At 42.4% G+C, this 23314-nt stretch overlaps 1 protein-coding gene across 1 annotated transcript in view; it reads right to left on the bottom strand.

The window, feature by feature from the left end:
• KCNH5 (potassium voltage-gated channel subfamily H member 5) overlaps nt 1-23314 on the bottom strand; it is a 156897-nt gene that overhangs the window by 18344 nt on the left and 115239 nt on the right. Inside the window, exon 10 of the mRNA XM_051621122.1 lies at nt 13977-14173. Coding sequence (XP_051477082.1) covers nt 13977-14173 — 197 coding nt within the window. The remainder of the gene's footprint in view (nt 1-13976; nt 14174-23314) is intronic.

Genomic DNA, 23314 nt, shown 5'->3' with positions numbered 1-23314 from the left:
CGAAATAACTCAGTTAAACCACTGGGAAATCCCAATTTGACAGGCAAAAAGACCAACAGGTTACTAAACTTCTACTATCTCCTTCATTTAACTATAGAAAACTCTGTGAAATAACCTTAACAAGCATTGCCAGGATTCTTCAACTGAAACACCTCACCAAGCAAGAGCTAAAATTTTCCCAGCTGAGAGGTCTCAGTTGGCAGTGTGTGAGTAAGGAGTGCTGGCTGCTGAAACACACTGTAACTGCCTTCAATATGATCACAGCCAGTGCCTCAGTGGGGAGGAACTCCTTCAGAAGCAAAAAAGACCCAAGACAGAAGCATGCAAATAATGAAGAGTATCCAGCCAAGAAGAAATGTACTGAGAAGAGGATGTGCTACTTTCACCTAAGCATCTCCCTTTAGCCAAAAGTCCTTGGTATAAAGCTGCCACAAAGGGTGTTCTAGCTCAGGAGTTTGAAGGAATTACAGCTTTTCAAAGGCATCTATAATCATTAGCAAAGCAGGGGCCTTCAACTGATGGCATAATCAAATTAAATTTTTTAGAGAACAAAGACCCCATTTGAATGATGTTGTTAAAAGTTTCCTTGTACCCAAATCTGCACCACAGAAAAGCTCTTCCTTTCTGGGGCAGAAAGTCAAGGAAAATCAATGCAGGCAGAAGAGCCTGGAGAAGAGTTATCCACCAACTTGTGAGCTTCCTACGACAGCATGGAAATACTGCATCAGCCATGTGAAACTTCAACACAGAGAGAAGAGTGCTGGTCCCTGAAGGCTTCTTGTGCAGAAGTGAACTTGCTAATGATAGTTGTAGCTGAGCCTCTTGCAGGCAAAACCAGCAGGTTGCCTACGTGCCTCCCACCCAGGGAGGATGAAGTGCTTTGCCTGTCTCCAAAGGGACCATTAGCTTTTTTTTCTAACCTCAGAAGATGTGACTGAGGAACTCAGCAAGTGGTGACTCTGCAGAGCTTTATTTCTGAAGGGTATCAGCAAGAGGAAGAGACAACACAAAGGAGTTCACTAGTGGGGTTATGGGGATGGGATAAACAGATGGTGTGGTGAAGAGCCATTTCCTTCCCATTTACATGCTGACTGCGTTAAATCAATCCCTGGGCTTTCATGGTAATAAGCTCCCCTCTGCTGGGGAGGATTTTAGTGATCTGGCTACATCTTAGTTGTGGGTCTCATTTTATTGTGTATCAGCATTTATGCTATTCTCAGGGAAAAGGTCCTTCAATTTTATTCATGTGATTCTCATGATCTTTCCTAACACTAATATCAGAGCCATCACCTTTCTTCTAGGTGTGGACCTCCATAAAGCACATCAGCACTGTTTTGTACTCCTACCCATGTATGAAGGCACTGACACAGGATGTTCCTTAGGGGCCGAGCCTGCTGCTTTTGCAGCCTTAGCTTATCTCCTTGCCCCAGACCCAAACAAATTAGTTTGTAATCCTCAGTATTGTATACTTTGGCAAATCTGGCTTTAAAAGTGATCAGAAAGGACCTCCTCATGTAAAATTGGAGTCAGTCCAGTTGATTTGTCCCCATCCCGGCCTGGGGCTAGTACAAAAGCCCTGTACCTGCACAAGTAACAGATCATTGCAATCGATAACATTGATGATTCTCTATTTTCCTGTTTAATTGTGCTGCACCCTGTTTACACACTGTGTGTATCTTTCTACCATTCCCTGTGCACACACAATTAACAAAGCACCAGGTGGTACAGGGTAAACACTGCCGCAAGGATGCAGAGAGAACTACAAATACCTACCTCTAGCTCTTCTACCTTTCCATCTGAGATGTTGCATTCACTTCTTAACAGTTTGTTTGACGTCTGAGGCTTTGGCTAAACCTTCTTTTTGGTTTTTCTCTGGTTTAATTTTTTTCAGGTGCCTGAAAAATCAAGCTAACCCTATGGCTCCCACACAAGACACCAGGTCTTCAGTCACCTTCTCCCAGGAAACCCTTGTCCAGGCAGTTCTAGGAAGCTAACTGTTCTCAGTGGGGTCTGGAACTCACCTTAGATGCTAGAGGATGCCTACAGATGTGTAACTGTGTCAGATGTTCCACTCATGGGACAAAGCAAGAGCATTTGCCCACAAGAGAGTTAGCAAGTTTAAAAAAGGCTGCTGAAGATTTTGCAAGGTCAGTCTTGGTCCCATCACAGTCCTTATCTACCCTATTAGCAGCTACCTGACATGATGACCTGAATTTGAACACAACTGATCTGGGAGGAAGCTCTCCATGGGACACCCTACTGATGGACCACAGGGCAAAAAATGCCTTTGTTCAAACCTTCTGACAAATGCTTTAACTTATTGTCCCAGTTTTGGGTGGGATAGAGCTATTTGGCTGATGATCCATGCGGATCAGTCAGGCATCTGTTCAGTATATGGATGCATGGCTGCACTGAGCTTGTAAATTATTGTTCATGTACTTCTGTAGAACATCTTGAGGTTATTGGCTAAGTCCTATAATAAAGGGAAACAGGGACAATCAATAACAGATGAAAAACATGCAAGATTCAGTTAATCTGTTCAAATTCTACTGTAGCCTCCTTCAGCAGGAGGGATAAAACAGCCTGGGAGAAGGGTGGGGGTCGTTCATAACTGAGCTGCTCTGAACTAACAACAACTGTTCCATTTAAAAATGGCTTTGCCTTAGAAACATGATGGAGATGGAAATTCATTAGGCTGGCAGGCAGTCAAGGGAGACAGAATCGGTGCAAACAGTGAGACTAGGCACAGAAATTAAGTGCTGAGATGCCAGGTCTGATAAGGTCAGGGACAAGGAGAAGGAAAACTGGATGTCTGTGCACTGAGGGGCAAGCGATGGGCACGAATGGAAAAGCAAAGCTAATCTTAATAAAAATGCTACATTTCAGCTGACTGGTAAAATATCTCATTTCGAAATGGTTGTTCTTAGCTGCTGTTAACTACTGGTTGGTCCCCAGTTACACATTTTTAAGGGAGTGCAACGTGTTTTGGATTCTCAAAAAAAAAGGCAAAGCCTGTTCCTGTTGTAAGGGGTAATAAAAACAGAGGACAATGGACTGTTTCCAAAGGGGCCATGTACTCCAGCATGGAGAGGTAAGTCCCCCTGTTCTGGAGGTACAGTGACTGATGGAAATATTTAGATAGGAAGCAATATAAAAAAATCTTTTTGGCACCCAAGACAGCTTTTTGGAGTACTAATAAAATAATTAAAAATTCACCCTAAAGTCCAAGGGGAGGTCCCAAAATTAAAATAACATTGACAGTTTAATTAATGGAGTTAGGAGAATCAGAGATTTTTCTAACTGCTTACACTATGTTCCTTTCTTTAACAGTAACTTACAACTGAAAACTTTATCGTGTTTTTGTTATGTTTAGGAAGGGAAAAAATCATACTAAGGGCTGTGAAAACTAAGTAGCAAAAATAGGAGGAAAAAACATGGATTAATAAATGCATTCCTCCCTAAACATGCAGAAGAATTTTGCCTTTCAGCAAGTTGCTCAAAAGTGCAATAACTGGGGACTCAGCTTATTCCAGGTGCTTCCCAGAATCCCCACATTCCTCCCAAAACTTATGCCCACCTCTGGTATATATGTAAATCAAGCTACTGTCAAAATTGCTCCTCCAGATCTCCTTTGCATAGGACCTAAACTGAGGCTTGTTAACCAGAGCAACTGGCTGACAATTAAAAAAGGCACAGTCAATCAGCCATCATAAAGTTGGAAGTGACAGGCTGAGTTTTATTTTTAACTAAAACTAATGGGATTCATGCAAACTTTCCCCACAAAGTTTCTCTTGCACTTTGTGTACGATTTAATACTTTCCTACATGCACTGGGTTTTTTTGCTATAGGAGGCAGCCCAAAAATAGCATTTGAAGTAAGGTAAATCTAGGATTTGCAGGGCTGTAATGATTATCACATGCTGAACCAGCACATTTGGGGATTATTGCATCTGGGAAGTGTGTGCTGTGAAACAATAGATGGATGGATTTATACTTGCACAGAGAAAGACCTTATGCAGGGAGTTTTATTTAGCATTTTAAAAACTTTTAGTATGTAACCGGTGAGGAGCCTTTTTGTGCAAGCCAAGGCAAAAACCTCTTTGGAGAGGGGGAAGCAAGAATAAAATCAATGCTCTCTCCAATGCAAAACAGCTGTGAAATTGTTACTGATCATTTCTAGATTGGACAAAACTCATCCCTTTCTGGGCAGAGCCAGAAAACTCCCCCTTGGGTGAAAGCTAAAGCTCTGTCTGCTCCTTGGAAGCCTATTGGAATCCACTTATATGATCCTGATGAAGGGCAGAAGTTTTCTTTCCCCAGCCATGGTTTTGGGTGTATTGCAACTGGCATTCCCAGTGTTGCTGAAATAAGGTTTGGGGAGTGAGGAGTCTGGTGTAGAAACTCATTTTTATACGTGCAAGTCATGCTGTGCTGTGTTCCTAAAACTTCTGGCACACAGCTCCAGGAAGCCACAATGGAAGCAACCAGAGCACTTGAAATTAATAATCTCAGTTTTGAAATATTTTTCCCTTTTATTGCAGTTACTGTGTTGGAAGAGTTATAGATCTACGTGATAATTAGGCTCAACGGCCCATGGAAGAAGAAATCCACTGCTCTGGGCTAATTGTTTGGAGGGGTGTGGGATAACACAGCAGAGCTCCTTCCCCACTTTCTGCACAAACCCTACCTGCTAGGCTGCCAGTAGCTCTAGCATTGGGCACATCTCCATGTAATGGAGGTGCCCACAGCAAGGACCCACCTGCAGCAGCAGCAGCTCCTGGGCACATAAAGGGCAACATGAAATAAATTGGCTACTCTCAGTGGTAACACCAACTGCCTGTGTAATACTCCCATGGCTTCTGAGGCACCGGAGGAATCACACAATGCTATGGGGAGATGGGCTTGTTAGGGAACCTGCTGCAGAGCAAAGCCTGGTAAAGCAGCAGCCCCCAAGGGAAGGGACAGTGATCTACTCAGGTCACTGCTGGCCCAGCTTCCAGTGCCTGTGGTCACCACAACATCAAAACACAGGGGGGGCTGGTGATAAAAATCTTCTTAACTGGCAATCAAAAATGAAATGGCAATGTTACTTCCCATTGCACCATGCACATTTCCTCCCCTACTCTGGCAGCTGGAAGAGATTAAAAGCATTAATTTTAATTGATGAAGGGAGGTGAACACAAAATATTACGGTTTTAATATTTACAAGATTTAAAATAGTAAACCTTTGATTTATGTTTTTATCATCATTCAAGTTCTGTGCAAGCAACACTGCCCTGAATCAATATCAGCAGACAGTGTGCAGAAGGCTTTCTGAGCCAACTACCAAAAGCCTCTTAATTATGACAGCTTTCTAAACAAGGACATTGTATTAATTCACAAAAAAAAAAAATAAAAAAAATAGCACAACAGCAAATCACTGTCAGTCTGGATCTTCACTCTAACATAGTCAGTTTACACCTTTGCTTTCCTATGGGCACTGCCCATCCCTGACATTTCTTGTTTAATGATCTTTCCACACACAAGTATATCACTCAGTTTGCATTGCCTGCCTGAAGAAGAGATGCTCATGCTTTTCACTGGGGTTATGTCAGCAGAACGTCTTGTGTAACAGCTGCTGAGTCCCTGTGTGCAGAAAGAACTTCTCTTTTTTTTCTTTAGCCATACCATGCTGTTCAGAGATCCTTGAAATAAAAGAATGCGAAATCACCTTTCATTTCTCAACAAAAACCAACAGTAAAATAATGGCCTGACAAACAAGATCAAATGTCCTTTTGCTTGAGATTTATACAGAGAAGCTACATGCCCAGGAAAAAATAAGTCTACCTCTGTAATGCCAAAGGATTATCAGAATTGGGCTCGGTCTGACTTTTAACAGAGCTGGTGGTGCTTTGACTCTCATTCCTACAGAAGCAGAGTCAGGATGTCTGAGAAAGGTATTTAATTTAGAGATTATATTCAGAATAGAATAGAGGCCTGCTGGGACCCTGTGGGATTAATGTGGCACTGAAACACTATTCAAGATGATAGTGCTTTGGCTAATCTCTGCATCCGCCTGCAGTCTAAATGCAAAATATACTAATCCAGACTGTGCCATGAATCCATACCACCCCAGGCCTCCCAAAGACCCCAGGAGATACACAGTGCCCTGTTTTTCAAGTAAGTATGTAACATTCACTAAGATACCCAAGTCCTTGAGGTACCAAGGAAAGGAGAGATTTCAGATTTATTTTCACTTCTGCACCTGTCCATGAACGCAGCCACAGCCAAGCGAGCACACTGTGCTTGTTGCAGAATCACAGAATTGTTTTGTAAGATCATCTGGTCCAACCAATAACCTAACTCTACCAAGTCCAGTGCTAAATCACGTCCCTAAGCGCCACATCTACACAACTTTAAAACATCTGCAGGTACAGTGATTCAACCCCCTTCATGGGCAGCCTATCCCAGTGTTTGATAACCCTTTCAGTCAATAAGTTTCTAGTGATACCCAATCTAAACCTCCTCTGGGGCAGCTTGAGGCCATTTCCTCTCATTCTATCAAGGATGAGATTGTCACAGAAGAGGAAACCACTGTGCTCCCTTGGTGCCTCCAGGGAGGGGTCCAGGGGTGCAGTTGCTCCCATATCCCTGATTTCCCACATTCCACATAACCCGAAGGGTGGCCAGAAGGGACCACCCTAAGGGAGATGATGATGAACTGGCAAAAATGAGAAAGAAGGGAGCTGAGGCACGCAGAAAAGAGTCAGGTTCACACATACCCAAAACCAAGTGAGAAAGCAAACCCACCAACAGCTTTTACAGCAACGCTCTGCTCAGAGAGCTGTCCCACGCCGTCTGGCAGAGGCACAGAGGGGGAAGTTAATGCTGCTGCAGCTTTTGCTTTGAATTTGTATGCTGCTCTTCTATCTAGCAAAGTCATGCATGGTCCTCCAAGGACTAACTTCCTTGCTTTGACTGCTTTCATCTCAAATCCCCATGCCTCTGAAGAGGAGCAGGGACACAAGAAAGGACTCAGAGGAGCAGAAGATGGGAGGGAAGAGCTGTGGAAAAGACTCTAGTCTCAGGTGTGGAAGATCTCACTCAAAAGGAATCACACGGATCTCCTGATGGCAGAAGGTGTAGCACGGAGTGTGCTGAGCTACCTGCAATTACACAGCTACAAATACACAAGAATTGCTCCATTCTCCATACCGATAAATTCCTCACATGGGTTTGGCCTGGAACCATGAGCAGTTCCTCAAGAAATTCCCAGGCACAGACCAGCCAGGGACCATTGGCAGTTTGGACTTGGCCATGTTGCTAGGATGTTTGAAGCGGGCTTTTCTGTCATTCAATATACAAGTGTAGACACCATCTGAGGTGGCACCAGATCTAAGAAGGTGAAATAGATTTAGGAAATACTGCAATGGAACATTAACATATCTGGAGATAGCTGTGAATACAAAGAAGCCAAACAATAAAAATAATTAAAAAGTTGTCTTCACTGAAAGCTTCTTGAAGCATAATGGAAGCTCCAGAGTCTGCTAAGATGTGAACAAATTAAAACCATACTGGTTTTTGAGAGTGTAACTTATTCTGTAATCATGCTGAACTGTCACTACAGCTAAACTATAGTTATAGGACTTCATTTTCTGAGACATCATGTTCATATAAAAGAAGAAAAAACCCATATAAATAAAGACCAGAGAGGGACAGAAAAGGCTAGAAGCATCCTGAGACAAGGTAAAATAATCTTTCCTTTCTCAGATGGAGATGGAGAATGGAATTTGGTGAAATTAAAGGCAAGTCTAGTCTGTGAGCTCTACAGAAAGATCATGAAGAGGTAAAAAAATGGGAGGAATGAATAAGGTAACTTTTGTTGGAGTTACAGGATTACAGGTAAGGAGGGAGTGAGGAGCAAAAGCAGGCGTTGAGACCTTTGGCTTAGGCCGCTGAGAAAGGTGTCCTTTGCCATGGTCACAAAAGAGTTGCCTCTTACTGCAGTAATGAGGCAAGAGCTGTAAACACCCAAACACGTCATGGGGCAACACAACTATGGGCTGTGACTAAAGTCACACTTTGCTTTGCCCTGGAGAAGTGAAGAGTGGTGTCACCATGCTGGGCTGGGGAATTCTCTGTCCCCTTGCCTTGGCCAGGGGCAGCAAGCAGCAGGATTAGTCTCCAGATGCTTTGAGTCTCCACAAAAACACAGGCAGGGGAAGGAAGTTTGCCATACACGTTTCCATCAGGAAGTTCCTAAAATTAATTTTCAGTAGGCTTAAGCAAGCCATTAAGTTACAAACAGACTCTGAGTTAAGTCATGCCAAAAGCCTGCTGGCCATACAAGCCATCATAGAAATCAATCTGTTGGATTTGCCCTTCCAGAGGCTTGATCCTGCACTCCTTGGGACCTTTTCCAATGGCCCAAACCAGCAGAGGAATAAGCTGCACGTGTAAAGGAAAAGTACCAGCAGCAAGACATGGATAAGCTTGGGGGTGGGCACAGGTCAGGAGTCCAGGACCCCATTGATGCATAACCAGCCGATCCACATCACTAGTCATAGCAGCTCCCTACACAGCATGTTCTTCTCCCCTGCTTCTCTTCATTAATAATAATGGAAAACTTGTTTTTCTCAGATAAGTTTTGTCATCACCATTTAATGGGAGAAAGCTGCGAGTAACAGACTGAAAAACAGTGAAAACAGATGATGGACCTGCCAGTAGAGATGGAATACTGGGCAGAGGAGGTGCTCAACACATCCTGCTCCACAGTTACCCCACAGCTTTCTGTTTGCTAGAGTTAGCCAAGGATAATGCTCTGATCCCTTGCTATGTGAGCAAGTCACTCACCACAACTGATCAGGACTGAGTGTGAGCACCAGCTGACAAAGCACCAACAGTTCTGAACTAAGGTGCCCTAATTGTGAAAGGCTTTCAGGGCCCAAAACCCTCAAAATCCTCAGGTTTACTGGAACATGTGCAACCTTCAGGAGCAAGGGCCAACAGGCAGAGCAATGCTTTCTGCCTCTGACATTGCTGCTATAACATGCCATCTGGAGAGTCTTAAAAATGGAAAAGAAGAGAGATCCTGAATGAACCTTGGTACAACCCTCACTTTTAAGAGACATGAATGCGGAAGTCAAATTAAAATAAAGCTTTTCTAAAAACTACGTGACAGTGACACAGAAATGACAAGTGATTCAGTTAAGAATCAACATGCAATACATTAAAACCTCAAGCAGAAACAGCCAATTTAAAAAGAAATAATTGTAATCTGAAATAGAAAGAAAAACAGGACATGTACTAAGACAGTCTGTGAGCCTCATCCACTAAAAAGCTTCAGAGATTCACACTGTGCTAGAGGAATTAGATAACATCAGTCGTTCACTGTGTTGTCCCTGGCTTTAAGAGCATCACAGGGAAAAGAAACAAGCCTCTCTGGATGGCATTTCTCTGCCTTAAAGGCACTTACTCCTCCTCACATCTCCTTGGCTCACTCTCCAGCACACCTTCCAGGAACAAATGCACCAGAGGTCCTAGTTCTATACGGACAATTGTCCTCTTCCCTGGATGCTCCTGACTGAGTTATTGAACACAGCTCATTTTGCTGATGGTGGAAAATAGCAATATGTGACTGTGTACCTTAAAGGCTGTGGGGGAAACCTTTTCCTTACTGAAGCACAGGAGAATTTTAGCTGTGATTTCAGGAGGACCAAAATTTCAGTTTGATTTTTTTCTTGCACTTGCACAGACCTTGTTGATCCAACAGTCAGCTGGGCTGCTGCATTAGCTGGTGCAAAGAGAAGCAATTATGAGAAAAGGGAAAAAAGCTTGAAAAACATTTCAGCTGAACAGTTGTTTTCTGTGGGAACACATTTGGTAGCTGAATGTAGTCCTTTCTTCCTGAATTTTGACCATCAATAAAATGTACATATATTTTAATGGGTTTGAGCCTCCTAGAAATCTGTCTTGGCTCCCCTCCGCCAGCCAAGCTCCATGGCTCAACCTTGCAGAGACAGGCCCTCCTCCAGCTGTGGGAAATCTTGAAAGGCACTTTATGAATCAGACTTTATTAATATTCTCTTCCAACATCAGAAGGCAGTAATTAACTCTTTGAAGACTCATCCTAAACACTGCTTTCTAACTTTCAATCCTCAGAGGCAGCAATGTAATCTCATTGTGATTTTCAATAATATCTTTACAGATTAATTCTTTTTCCCTATTTGGAAAAAAAATAGTCCTGCTTCTGCCTTGGGGTGTGCATTAGTGACATCAGATGTGCCATAAAGATTTCAGGGCACGAAACATGGGATGCTGCAACACTCTGCAATTACCAGTGAAAAGTCACCTCGCCACCCTGGGCAGGAGTGATGACTGCAGGTTGAGGTGCTTGCAGGCACAGTCACTTTATGAGCTTATAAATGCAGCATGATGGCTGAGCTACCTAACACACACAAAAAGAAAAAAATCCAGAGTTGATAATAGCATGCTGAGCAGATGTCTTAAGTAGGTCATTCAACATGCCAGGACTCTAAATATTATTTGGGAGTGAGAAAACATTATTTTCGCACTTCAGCGTGACTTCCTCTTCCCTGTCATGTGGAACCAACCTTTTGTGCTCAGTACTACTATTAATTTATTAGCCTTTTGAACATCTAAATTGTTTTGCAGTCTATTGACTTCAACTAAACGCTTGTTGAGGGACAATGCAGCAAACACGTGTGTGTGCATCCACATACATGTCTGCAAATTTCAATGAGCAGACCTGATGAAAGAACAATTCTGTCCATATACTTTTGACAGTGAGAACAGCCATTTTCTGAGCTGCAGGAGTGTATTTTTGTTATAATTAAATGCCAAACCTCATGAGTGATGATGGTGTAGAAAAAGTGCTAAGTATATTTCTATTGAAATCAATTAAAGGAGACAAGTGATTTTCTTTCCATTTAGATTCCATGACTCTAGCACAATCTGCTGCAGTACAGTGCAGCTGTCAGCCTGGTCTCATTGCCTGAACGACTGTTTTCTGTTCACCTGATGAAACTGTCCTGGGTAGCACTGCTTTTCCTATGAGATGAACTCACCATCAAACATTTCTGTGCCCAGCTGGGAATCACCTTCAGCAGACATGAGATTTGAAACAATCCCCTGAATAACTTTATGTAACAGGACTTAGATTGCTTTCCTGGTGTTGAAAGTAGCAGGATCTATTTTGTGCCTAGGAACGATACACAGAATTTCTGCAAAGCCAGCTCTGGCTCAGCACATCTTACTGCAATATTAGAGGTAAGAATAAAACAGTTCTGGAGTAAAACTGTAGGAAACGTTATAGGCTGAGTTCATCTGATGTACCCTAGGTAATGAAAAGTTAGTGATCAAAGACTCTCTCAAAATCAACAGTAAGGGATGATTTTCCCATCTCAGACTAGGCACTGAAGAGAGGCCAGATGATTCAAGGTCAGATTGGATGGGGCCCTGAGCAACCTGATCTAGTAGCAGATGTTCCTGTTTACCACAGGAGGGTTGGACTAGATGGCCTTTAAAGGTCTCTTCTAACCTGAACCACTCTATGATTCTACAGTTGTCTTCTAGAGGAACCATTCTTTATTTCTATAAATGTGACTGGTAACTAGCCTGGAAAATCACCACCCAGATTTCAGTTAAATTAACTCCACACTACAGGTACCACATTGACATGACCCTTCTTTGACTCTACCCCCTCTCATGTAATGCCCACACTAACAACATTTCCTTTCCTCCTGCAAAACCCAGCATTTATTTAGAAGTGCTGTTCCTTCTTGCTTTGAGTCACTGCCCCCGTGGCAAAGTCCATGTACCTGTCACTTAGCTCTACAGCAGGTATCTGTACTGGGGACTCTAAGCTCCACAAGTTTTCCTACCTGAGTGACTCCCTGTGGCCAGGGCCCTGCAGGGGAAACAATTTTCCTAAAAAAGAGGAGAGGTGCATGGAAGAAAAGAAAATCCAGGGAAACCCAGGCAGGCTGTTCCCCATATGCATCTCTGGCCTACAGAGTTGAACTCCAGCACACTAACCTGTCAGGAAAAGATCTGTACATGTTTTCGCTGTACACATCCTTGAGCCAACAGTGAGGGAAGGGGAGGCCCTTTCCTTTTTAAGAAGGAAAGAATACGTTTTGGCACAATGTATGTAGTATTATCTTGTCCCATGAAATCACCATCAGCAGCACCTGAGCAGACTTGTCATCAGGGAATGGTAGCTGGTGGCACATCAAAGGTAGGTAAGATGGCAAGGGGGGTATGCTGAAGTCAAGGCTTGGAGGACATCTTATCAACAGAGAAGCAATAAGCTACAAACCTCAAACCAGTTTTCAAGCCATCGAAACCTTTCTTCAGGTCTGGAGCAGAGTTAACAAGCCTCAGGCCAAAAGTCAACTGACAAGCTGGAACCAAACCTGAGTATAATTCAGCTCTTTCAGGCTCCAGCACAGAGAGAGGGACTGTAATCCCACTGCATCTGCTTTTTGTCATGGGTATTTTGTGCCATATTAGGTATATTAATGACCACACAGAATGCATAAACCTCCTTTAAAGAAGCATTTGTAAGATGCTCCAGTGGCTAGAAAGAAACTGGAGTCAGGAAAGTAAAAATTGAGTTGTGTTGAACTCCTGCTTTTGTAGAGGCTGAAACTGTCCTGTAAAATACTGAGGTAGCCTTGGTACATTATTGGGTGAGATGGGTATAGCTCTAGGTGAAGCTCCAGAAAAATGTGTTTCAGCTGCTAAAGGATCACAATTCATGCTCAATAATTTATAAATCATTGTTATGAGACTTCTCTATGCAAATGAAATTTATATAACCCTCATCAATCTTAACAAGAAATCATAATAAAGATTAAATTTTGCAACCGCAATGCAAATTAAAGAATCCCTTAACCTGCTTTCAAGATATGTCCTTATAGCTAATTAATTTTTAGATGGAGTGTTCTTTGAAAGGACTAATGGATAGTGAGCGTTGCTGATTGATTATAAAATGAGCAGGAGGGTTAGAATTGAGCTGTGAATGTAAAATCACTACCAATATTAAAGTTCTTAACTTTGCAAGTGAGAGAAGCAGGTATTAATACAATATTTTTGCTGAGTACATTTTATTTATTAACACCAATAAATTTCTCCTAGGTGGTCTAGGCCATGCAGATCTACCAGACTGTCCTCTGACCTATATCTCAGCAGGCAAGAAACTAAACCTCACTTCTAAGGAATCACAGAATCTCAAGGGTTGGAAGGGACCTTGAAAGATCATCTAGTCCAACCCCCCTGCCAGAGCAGGATTACCTAGAGCACATCACACAGGAACGTGCCCAGGTGGGCTTTGAATGTCTCCAGCGAAGGAGACTCCACAGCCTCTCTGAGCAGCCTGTTCCAGGGCTCTGTCACTCTCATAGTAAAGAAGTTTTTTCTGATGTTTACGTGGAACCTCCTATGCTCCAGTTTGCACCCATTACCCCTTGTCCTATCACTAAACATCACTGAAAAGAGCCTGGCTCTGTCCTCCAGGCACTCACCCTTAACATATTTGTAAACATTGATGAGGTCACCCCTCAGTCTCCTCTTCTCCAAGCTAAAGAGACCCAGCTCCCTCAGCCTTTCTACATAAGGGAGATGTTCCACTCCCTTAATCCAGAATCTGGATTCTATCAGACTATTAAATACAACTTTATACATTATGCAATGGGGGGGGGGGGAAGCCCAAACCCAGCAACTGTGAAGAAAAGGAAAAGAAATGTAATTCCTCTGTCACCCTGCTAGGACTGCTTCTCAGAGCTGCAAATCTACGGGAAACTTTTATTGAGCCATCATCAATGAACAGTGACAACAGTTATTGAAAGGCCAGTTAATCTGCAATGACCTAAAAACACCAAGAGTAAATTGGGGGTTGTTAAACACTGAAAACTAACTACCAGACTGTGCAGTCTCATGGTGAGAGGAAGGAGAAGAGAAGAGCTGTCACCTTACCCGTTTCCTCAAATTGCAGGTGAGGGTGAGATTCCTTGAGAATGAGTTTGCAAAAGCTGTGTAGAAATCCAGCACTTTCAGCAAGGCTTCTCGTTTAATTATATGTAAATCGCAGTATGTCAGAGCCCTCACGTTGGCACATGCATGGGCCAGGCTAGTTTCCTTCCAGAAGATATCACCAAACACATCACCTTTACCTGAAAAACAGGAGGATAAGTTTGTTAAAAGATAAAGTTTATGTAATGTTCTTCAGCAGACAAATTATTTCTTCCCAAACTGTCTTATGCTTCCAATTACTCTCACATAAGCTGCCAGCTGTGAAAAATAATAAGGTTAAACATTTTTAAAGTATCTGAGGTACTTGAGTATCTTTAGCAGTAGCCCTGGGTTGTTAAAGTATTTATAAATTGTTCTGTGAAGTGTCACAAAGCATAAAAAACACATTGTAAAGATCTCCTTGCAGCTGCAAATGCAAGTAATAGATTTTTTTTCAAAGGCTCCTGAATATTATAAGCATTTAACTAATGTTCAAGTGATTGAGTATTTCTGAAAATCTGTTCCTAAGTGACTTAGGAGCCCTGCTCTGACCAAAAGCCTGTGACATTTAGGTTTCTACATCACCAAGGCTTTGCAGTGCAGTCCAAGAGCCAGCTTCCAGGGCCCAAGGACCATATTTTAAAGGATGTTTACACATTTTTCCTTCAATGTGAGTGGCAAAAACCCACCAAAAACCTCCCTGAGACTTTTAACCTCTAAATAACTGGCTCTAAATCTTAAAACAGATTCAGAAGTCTAGTTCTAAATCCAAACACATCCACCTAAGCAGAGGCTTACAATTAAACCTATATTTACATTCCTGCTGAGTAAGAAAGGGTCTGACCCCTGCACATATACATAACTTCAACCAGATGTGAAACTGCACCTGAAGGCTATTTCTGCATTGGTAGGCAGTGCTGCAAAACAGTGAATGCTGAGCACCTGACCTTCACCCTGCACATTTTGAGGACTTAAGACTAGCTGTATTCCAGTCGTGGGTCAGAAAAGCTTCAGGAGGTAGAAATGCATGAGTTGTGCTCCTCTGCATCCTGCAGTCTCCTTCCCTCTGCAAGGAATCCTCACTCCCAGAGAGATGTGCTAGACACCGAAGCAGGGCAAGTATCAGGACATCAGATTCAAAATCACACGCCTGACCCAAATAAAACACCAACATGGATGCAGACTGGAGTGCTGCTTTCAGGTTTGGACCCTATGGTTGCTCTGAGAAGAAGCAATGGAAGCAGCAAAAAATACCTTGAAGTACCCAAAAGCTGCCTCACACTGCTCACCAGCCACAGGCAGGGTGAAGGCCACAGCGTGTGGTTGGGCTGACACCTCAGATCCTGAAGCAGAAACCATGGCACAAAGGGCACCTTCTGCTTCAGCCTCTGATGATACCTAAGCTCTTTATTTTAGCAGTTATTAAAAGGAAACTCAAATCAGTCAGTTGGTGGTGGTATCACTATTTCAGGTACCTCAAGCAGCCCCTTGGTGAATTTTACTGATTTTATAGTTTTGCGATAAAAAAGGTGATGTATTTTAATATTTACTCTTTTAAGAACTGTGACATTTCACTCGGCTCTCTTTTGGGAACACAGACCAGAGTAATAATTTACCGAACCTTATTACTTTTGGGGTCAGAGGTTTTATTTATCTATTTCCATTTCTGCTTTAGGTATTATATCCACTCAAAAATGGCCAATGTTTCTCACGCACAGTAAAATAAAACATGCAAGTCCTTATCTTAATTTCATTGTTTTAATTTCCTAACAGAAGTCTGTATAATAGAATCATCCCTTAGAAAGATTAGAACTGAATTGTCATTTGACTGCTTTTAAATTCTTCTATATATTTTGATGTAATTAAAATTAACTATAATACAGACAGTATAATTTATAAACCAAGTCGCTTTAAAATTCTCTCTTTATCACGGAGCATTTCCTAGTAATATATCATTTATCTAACGTAGTGTTTTGAAATTACCCTTTGCAGTTAATTGTCCTTGTCTAAACCCACAGTTCAAAACCTGGTTTACAGTCATACTCAGCACAGTTACATAAGTCACAGAAAAATAGACCATTTCTGAAATGCACAAAATTGCTTAATGGATTTGCTCTCTGAGGTGGACACAGGACAGAATTGAGTCCTGCTTTCAGCAGATGCTGTCAGAGTGCAGTTTAAATTCAGTAATAGGGACTGTCACGATTTTCCCACTGAAATGTGACCAAAATACTTTTTTTCTTTCTAAATTTAAGGCAATGCATAGATAATTTAAGCACAATGCTGTCTTACATAATGTATACCCCAAATCACAGATAAATTAAATCACCATTCATGAATTTGAGAAGATCTCTTCATTGTCTTTGGTTCAGTGAGGCAGTGAGATGCACTAGGCGCTTCAGAAATGTTGGAACATGACCAGCTGAACTTATTCACTCCTCTCTGAGCCATCAGTCACTGAATTTGATTGGTGAAGCTATAAATTCCTCTTACATTGTGGTTTATTGTCTTCAGAAAGTATGAAGTCTTGGAAGCATTTAAGGGTTCTTGGATTTGACTTTTCCCACACACACTTAGAGCCTCATTTGCCTGTTCCAAGTGTGCTAAGGAACATACCAAACAAAAGCAAAACCAACCACATTGTCCAAAACAATACATCTATTCTCATAAACAGAGATTAATGTAGTATACTTCATCCCTATTAACTGTAGTTCATTGAGTAGGGAGTGGTAATTATTCATTCAAGCTTAATTTTATGTGGTGCAACTAAACGAAAAAAAAAAACAACATTTCACAGTTGCAACAGAAAATTGAATGGGTAGGTCTGAAACACCAGCTATAAAGAGGCACGTGGCTCTTCTCTGCACATCTCCAGGGAATGCCCAGGGCTGAGCTGGGAATACAGAGGCCCCCGGGGCCAATGCAGCCTGCAGACTTCTCAAAGCCTCTCTGTAGAGATTTCTCCAACACACACCCCCACACACACATCAGCACTGCCCTGAGTCCAGAGCAGTCTTAACACCACCCCTTGAATGGAGGCAAAGCTCTGGGAAGTCCTCATGCCCCTGCTCTCCTGTGCCCAAAGCATTGCTGAAAACAGGAACACTGTAAAACTAGAGTGAGAACCACTCGCATACATTTTGCACTTGATATGAGAGGAGGGAAGAGGTGCATCAGGATTTGGACACTGCTGGATTAAAGCTGGCAGGAACATGGGAGTAAGGATTTGGGAACTGAAAGAACCACAGAAACCAAGAGGCATGTGCAGGGTGTTGGTGACATTTCTGCTGAAATAGCTACACTGGTATCATCCTAAACATGGACAAAAATTTGCTGGTGTATCGTGCATGTGTATGTACATATCTGTACATAAAACATATACATATTCATGCATGTTTGTATATGCATTTCAAGACAATCATATGGTATGTAACTATATAATAGATAATGGTATTTCTATACACTACCCTATCTTGCATATTGTGATAACTGTCCCATACAGAAGTGGGGGCAAACGTTCTCTGCAGCCTTGCATCATGGACTGACTTGCCAATTTGTGACACAGCAACTCATGCCTGGACCTTTCAGGCAGAAAAAATCTTAAGGGCCTTATGAAACACCCCAGGCACTTGCAAAGGGAATGAAAAAGTCCTCGGACTCAGAGAAGAAAGACTCTTGTTAAACAGCACCTCAGAACCCATTTATATCTACGTAAAGGCAAATTTTTTCCTTCACCAGATAGGGGCAGAAATTGAGCTCAGAAATATCCTAATAGCCATGAGAACTTGATGGGACCTTTGGGAGAAAGTCTGGGCAGGCAGTGAAAGAATAAATTATTGGTGGAAAACAGCACTGAGAAAAAGACACATAAAAGAGACCAAGAATTCTTCTTAAGGCAATAAGGTGGTTTTCTGTGCTGTGCAGTCTTAGCTAATAGGCCAGCTACCCTTGCCCCCATTTTAGAACAAATTCCCATCAGTCACACAAGAAAAAGCCAGATGTGATGAATAATGTAGCCTTTCCATCATGATATGCTCAAATCTTCTATTGCTTATGAAAAGCCAAGGCTGATTTTGTTGCAGAATCAGTAAAACTGTATCATAGAATCATATCCATCTAACCAGCTTGGGTACCAGCAGCCATGAAGCCATGGCAGCATGCACAGAAGTGGAGGTCAGGGATGAAATATCAAGGCCCTGCAGCCATAACTACATATACTGGTGAGTCTGTTCATAAAAATACATCTGCCTGTGTCTACACATTTGGCTGCAGGAGAGATGTATCTCAAACTGATGTAGAAATCCTATAAGCAAGGAGGGAATCAGCTTCTGTTACCCAGAACAGCACACAGCTCTGGGATGGTGCAGTGAGTAGGTAAGCTCTGCAGCTCCTTGCCATGGAACATCAGGGCTGGTTGCATAGGTTTACAACATGATGGGATGTATTCATGCAATAAAATCCATCTGTGACTGCTAAACACAAAAAGATTTCCCTTTGGGTGAGTAAGACCTTGAAATGTAATTCAACCGAATGCTGGAGAATGTTCTGGGGAAGCATCCCTGTTTTATTACTTCACCTTCCAACTTTCTCCTGCACATCTGCAGTTGGCCATTTTTGGAAACAGGCTATTTGGCTGGCTGGATTTCTGGACTTATCTGAGACAGCTGTTTATGTCTGAAGAGGAGATCTGGAGAAGGTGGGGGTGAGGTAGTGGTGCAAATTCATCATCTGTCTCCTGCCAGCTGGGACATCATCACTTCATGTAAGCACAGCCTATGATGTACAGGGATGACCACTAGCCTGTGAGAGTGTACTCCCTGCCTCTGTGAATGTTCTAGCCAAAACTTCGGCCTTTCCCAGCACAGCCAGCAGGGCCAGAACTCCCTTGAAAATCAGATCAGAGCTGAGCACTGACCAGTCAGAAACCCAGCTCTACAGGACTGCGTTTTAACATGTGAAAGGGCAGAATGATGATGGGGGGGGGGAGGAGCGGGGAAGCATTTCTACCATCTAAAAGACTGACAAAATAGCCAGCAAAGAAAGAATAACAAGACATTGTGCCCAAGATACAAATCCCTGTTGGCAAAGGTACTTCACATTATTTAACACGGTGCAACCTTCTCCATCTGCACCTAGAACACAAAAGAAATTCACCTTTCTTCCAGCATCCAGATCTGTGAAAAGAGCAAAAGGTCTATAGAGATATTTTCCTGTTAGTGAAGGGTTTATGGTCCCCATCTCTCTCACTTTTAATCAAAGTCTCCTAATACTTAATATTTTTCTAGAAGCCTCAGCTCCTGGAGACAGGATATCTTCATTTTGATTTTTTACAGAAATAAATTTCTATTCTTCCTGACTGAGAAAATAAACTTGAAAGCATGAGCATTCCCACCATCTCCAAAGCTCATAAGGCAAACCAGATTGCATCGAACTGTTAGCCTGATTGAAAATAAATATATCACTTGATTTTAAAATAATTTTCCTTTTCTTGCACTGCCAAGACTTTCAAGCTCCTGGGTTTGGCAGTGAAGCATGCAGGTCTAATTCAAAACCATTTCAATTCAATGAAAGGAATCTTTCTGACATTGGAGGCTGCAGATCACTTCTATAACACACTAGCTGGCACATTAAACTGAAATTTATGCTTCTTATTATAGTTAACTATCATGCAGATAGAGCCAAAATATTTTAAAGTTATGAAATAATGTGAAAAATTGAATGTTCCCTTTATCTCTGCCAGTAAGAGCTAATAACATTTTTGAGCAAGAATCGGTGGGACTAAATCTTACATGGTACTATGTATTCCAACCCAGACCTGCAATGTAGGACTTGTTCCAAGGCATGTGTTTAAGGAGCACTTCAAGGTGCAGAGCTACATGTCATATTGGTTCTCAGATCAGTAATCTTTTTTTTTTTTGCAAAATACTTTGAGATTCAGCACTTAAAAACCAACCTGCATCACTTTAATTATTGCAGTCCTGCTAGCTGAAAAAAACCCAAACAACAAAAACAACCCACCTTTCTTTTATGAATCAGATTCCTCTTAGTTAATATAGAGCTTTAAAACCATTGGAACAAAAGGGACTTTTCCTGTGGATGAAATAGGACACAAGCTGTTCTGTAAATTGCTACCAAGTGCATGTTACTAACTTAGGGAAACTCTCACAATTAGTCTGCCTTGGTTTACTTCACATGAAAAATAAAAAAAGTTCAGTATAAAATATCAAGAGCTGATCTGACATAGGGGCAAATTCTGCCACCTTTATTCGGCTTAAGAAGAAACCCATGCTGCAACTAAAGTAATTAAAATCACAGAATTAGCTACTAATGCCATGAGATGAAATTAGACTAACAGTTTTTCATGTCATACAGTGCATCACACAAGGCCAGTCTTGTCCTGCACAAAGCACATGCCTGGCTGGATAACACCAAGGAAATTCGAAGTGTTGCTGCATGGATCCCAAATACCACATTAATTAATGCTCACAAATGAGAGTGAGAAGCCTGTAGGTCTCTTGCTCACCTAAATGGGAGCTGCTACTTGCTTAGCCTCTAAAGAACTTTCCTCTGTGTGATTTGGTAGGAGACTTAATCTTTTGACCTCCGAAGACATGTAAGATTAAGAGCAGAAAAAGACTCATTGCTATTTTCAGCTGTCATGCCAAATTCAGGAAGACATGTCACTTGCCCTCTTGTTTTCCTTAACTTCCCTAATACTGTGTAATATCCAATTCCCACACCAAACATTTGGAGGTAATTCATGAAGGAGACCTTTAATAAGTGAGACTCTGGCTTGCCTGAAGACAATAAATCCAGTAAACAAGTTGCTCTAAGACTGTATGCAGGACATGCTGAGAATGAACATGGTACATATAAAAGGCAAATAACAACTTAATTGAATACATATAGGATCAGCAACCTAAGTGTGGCTAAAATATGAGCTATTAAATCTATATTCATTCTGGCTTGACTATCAACATTGAATTTATTCAGCAGCAGCCCTCACTAGGATTTCACTGCTCAATATATTGCTATCGCTGTGCAGTTTAAGCAATATTTGTGATCAGTTCCTGCAATCAACATTTGAAAGTGGTGGGTCATTTTTTTTCTGCTGGCACAATGACTTCTGTAAACCTTGTTAATCAACCTGCCTGGTTTAAGTTACTGCACAACTTGCACAGTCATCTGTGCAAACAGCAGGACTGGAAAGCAGCTTCCAGAGACACCTGGTTGGCCACTCACGTGAAACTCCTCACCAGGAGTAATAGCAGCAGATGCCTCTTCTCATTAGCCTGTGGGACTTCAAAGCCCCTGGTCCTTCCTGAGACTTCTCCACTGATAACACCTCCCCACGCAGAGCAATGGCAGTTAAAATGTTTACTCTTGCTTGAGATGGTGGAAAATTACTGACGTGCCTTCTCAGGGTCACCTCGCTTGCTAGGGAAGTTTTCATAATTAGAGACAAGACTGCTTGCCCTTCTCCATTATCCTTGCAACTGCAGATGAGTTCTTTTAAAATGACTGGATCTTGTTTTCTCCAGTGAAGCAGCAACCCACCACATCAGGACTGCATGTGGGGCCCTGTCTGCTACAGCAGCAGTCAGCACCTGGAAAAGGTGGGAGACTGTCCTCGAGAAATGGAGATAACTAATGAGGGGAACGTAATGGGGCACTTGGGTATCTTCATTAATGAGTCCTATAAACTGTGGATCTACCACTGGATTCATTCTCTGACTGTACCCATTTCTGTAATGCTGATGACTGCAGTGGCTGGGCATTTAATTACACACAAATGAGAACAAAACCAAACCTTGGGAGAAAAAAACATCACAGTAATGCAAGTGAGTCCAGAGGAGGGCCACAAAGACCATCAGAGGACTGGAGCACCTCTCCTGTGAGGATAGGCTGAGACAGCTGGGGTTCAGCCTGGAGAAAAGACTCTGAGAAGACGTTATAGTCGCGTTCCAGTATCTGAAGCGGCTACAGGAAAGCTGGGGAGGGACTTTTTATAAATGCTTGCAGTGAGAAGACGTGGGGTAATGGAGAGGGGGGTAAGGGGGGAGATAGAGGTTAGACATGAGGAAGAAATTCTTTAGTGTGAGGGTGGTGAGACACTGGCGAAAGTTGCCCAGGGAAGTTGTGGAAGCCCCATCCCTGGAAGTGTTCAAGGCCAGGCCTGATGGGGCTTGGAGCAACCTGGTCTGGTGGGAGGTGTCCCTTCCAATGCAGTGGCATTAGATCTAGATCTTGAAGGTCCTTTCCAGCCCAAACCATTCTATGATTCTGTGAAGTTGTCCTGTCAGTCACTGGGTTTCACCTACTTCTGAGCAGAAGAAAGACCAAAGCTGGGGCCAATGAGCCAAGAAAACTGCTGCAGAACAGAAGAATGTTTGTCTCCACAGTGGACCCTGCAGAAAGCACCTGGATGGGATGCCACATCTCCTGAGTTCACCATTTTGGCAGGAAGGGGGGCTGGATGTGTCAACTCACTGTGGCTGGGAGGGAATGGAAGTAACATGTGAAGGGAAGGTGGAGAAGAGGAAAAAGCAGCAACATCATGGAGTGATTCATGCTGAGACCCAAGGGAGGATGAAGCCCTGCACTAGGGACAGAAGCACTAATGTGAGCGAGGGAAGATGGAAGTTCTTAACCTGTTTTGGTGTCCCTACCTCTTTCACTTTTTTAGGATCCTCCACTTTTAAGAATACACAAAAACTTCCACCTACAGGTGAACATGGTAAAAACAAACCCAAACAAACAAGGACATACTTCTATCTTTTTCTTTAATCGAGGCAGATAACACTATCATATTAAATCACACAAAACTATTAAAACAGTAAGTGCAAATTACCTCTTTCCAAAGCAAACTTAGAAAATGGATGGCTCTGAAGGGAGCAGAGGCTGGTAGATGGCACGTTCTACCATGCTTCTGCTCCCATATGGGGAATCAATGAGGACAAGTTTCCAAAGGATACTTTCTGCATTTCCTCTCTAGGTTACTGCTAGAAGAAGATGGGCAGACTGGTAGTACAAGCCTACAAGTTGTCTTTCCTTAGGAAACTCTGTGTGATGGCAGATGTTTGGTATTCCCAAAGCAGGCTGCAGGGGTTTTCATGTTAGGCCTTAAACTTGGTCTCCCCCTTAGGCAGATTCACCTTCCTTGTGCTTGAACTTCTCCAGGCAGAAAAGGTAGAAAAAAATTATGTTCTTCACCATCTGATCTGCAGTTGCTATTTCAGGTGCCACAGCTGCCACTATAAATGACTTTGCAACTACATCTGGGAGAGATTTTCTTCCACAAG

Source organism: Apus apus, chromosome 5 (assembly GCF_020740795.1).
Source record: "Apus apus isolate bApuApu2 chromosome 5, bApuApu2.pri.cur, whole genome shotgun sequence".
Lineage (NCBI taxonomy): Eukaryota > Metazoa > Chordata > Aves > Apodiformes > Apodidae > Apus > Apus apus.
The sequence above is the reverse complement of the archived record's forward strand: the minus strand, read 5'-3'. Positions and strand labels throughout refer to the sequence as shown.